This window comes from Protobothrops mucrosquamatus, unplaced genomic scaffold (genome assembly GCF_001527695.2).
Source record: "Protobothrops mucrosquamatus isolate PMUCROS unplaced genomic scaffold, P.Mucros_1.0 scaffold10179, whole genome shotgun sequence".
Taxonomy (NCBI): Eukaryota; Metazoa; Chordata; class Lepidosauria; order Squamata; family Viperidae; genus Protobothrops; species Protobothrops mucrosquamatus.
Genome location: NW_015395966.1, coordinates 1724 through 3365, shown reverse-complemented (window position 1 = coordinate 3365; position 1642 = coordinate 1724). Strand labels below are relative to the sequence as shown.

General features: G+C 47.4%; 1 protein-coding gene across 1 annotated transcript in view; it reads right to left on the bottom strand.

Moving 5' to 3' along the window:
* ARRDC1 (arrestin domain containing 1) overlaps nucleotides 1-632 on the bottom strand; it is a gene marked incomplete at its 5' end in the record, with an annotated part of 11430 nt that extends 10798 nt beyond the window's left edge. Inside the window, one exon of the mRNA XM_015830399.1 lies at nucleotides 514-632. Coding sequence (XP_015685885.1) covers nucleotides 514-632 — 119 coding nt within the window. The remainder of the gene's footprint in view (nucleotides 1-513) is intronic.
* Between the last annotated feature and the right edge of the window lie 1010 nt (nucleotides 633-1642).

Below are 1642 nucleotides of genomic sequence, written 5' to 3'. Positions count from 1 at the left end.
CCCAAAGTCACCCAGCTAGCTTTCATGGCTAAAGTGGGACTAGAACTCACCGTCTCCTGGTGATTGGCCCAAAGTCACCCAGCTGGCTTTCATGGCTAAAGTGGGACTAGAACTCACCGTCTCCTGGTGATTGGCCCAAAGTCACCCAGCTGGCTTTCATAGCTAAGGCGGGACTAGAACTCACCATCTCCTGGTGATTGGCCCAAAGTCACCCAGCTAGCTTTCATGGCTAAAGTGGGACTAGAAGTCACCGTCTCCTGGTGATTGGCCCAAGGTTATCCAGCTGGCATTCATGGCTAGGGCAGGACTAGAACTCACAGTCTCCTAGTGATTGGCCCCATCTCCTCAAAACTCCCAGGTCTCCACCAAAGAATTCTCTTTCTGCCAGCCAGGCCAATCCAAGGAAGAAAATGAAGAAGTTAAGCAAGGATTCGAATCTTAGAACCTGAAAAACAAGCCAGCCACCTAACACGTATTTCTTCTTTAGCTTCATCTCCAAAAGATCTGCTCAACCTTCTTACCTTTATCTGCCAGGGACAGCGTAGTATTGAAATACTGCTCTTCCACGGTCCACGCCGTGTCGTTCATTTTGTTGGACACTCCACAGGAGCCCACGCAGCTCACTTTGATGGCTGGAAGAATCAGAAAGAAGGAGGATGAATAGTTGGGGCCGATTCGTTAATCCACAGAAGAAGCCAATAAAGAGATTCCATCATAATCTTCAAGCATCATAATCTTCAAGCTATTCTCCAAAGCACCTGAAGGCAGGAGAAGCAGCAACAGATGGAAACTAACCAAGGAGAGAAGCAACCTAGAACGAAGGAGAAATTTCTTGACAATGAGAACAATTAACCAGTGGAACTGCTTGCCACCAGAAGTTGTGGATTCTCCAACACTGGAGGTTTTTAAGAAGAAATTGGACAGGCATTTGTCTGAAACAATACAGGATCTCCTGTTTGAGCAGAGGGCTGGACTAGAAGACCTCCAAGGTCCCTTCCAACTCTGTAATATTGTTACTTCTGTTATAAGGTGTCAGACATAGAGCAAATCGTGTGTCACTTAAGCCAGGATTCCTCAGTTGTCCCATCATTCCAAACCCAGATTCCTGGTTTCAGATGGCAGAAGCCATCTGGCTTATGTTTTAGCCTTTTTCATTAAAAAAAATGTTTCTTTATTTGTCTCCCACCTTTATCATTTTTATAAAGAGCTCAAGGTGGTGAACGTAGCCAACATACTTTCCTCCAGTTTTCCCCACAACGACAACGGCCCTGTGAGGTGAGTTGAGCTGAGAGAGACAGGGATTGGCCCAAAGTCACCCAGCCGGCTTTTATGCCCAAGGCAGAACTAGAACTCAGCATCTCCTAGTGATTGGCTCAAAGTCACCCAGCCAGTTTTCATGGCTAAGGCAGGACTAGAACTCCCCGTCTCCTGGTGATTGGCCCAAAATCACCCCATCGCCTTTCATGTCTCAGGCAGGGCTAGAACTCACCGTCTCCTGGTGTTTGGCCCAAAGTCACCCAGTAGGCTTTCATGTTTAAGGTAGGACTAGAACTCACCGTCTCCTGGTGATTGGCCCAAAGTCACCCAGTAGGCTTTCATGTTTAAGGTAGGACTAGAACTCACCGTCTCCTGGTGATTGGCC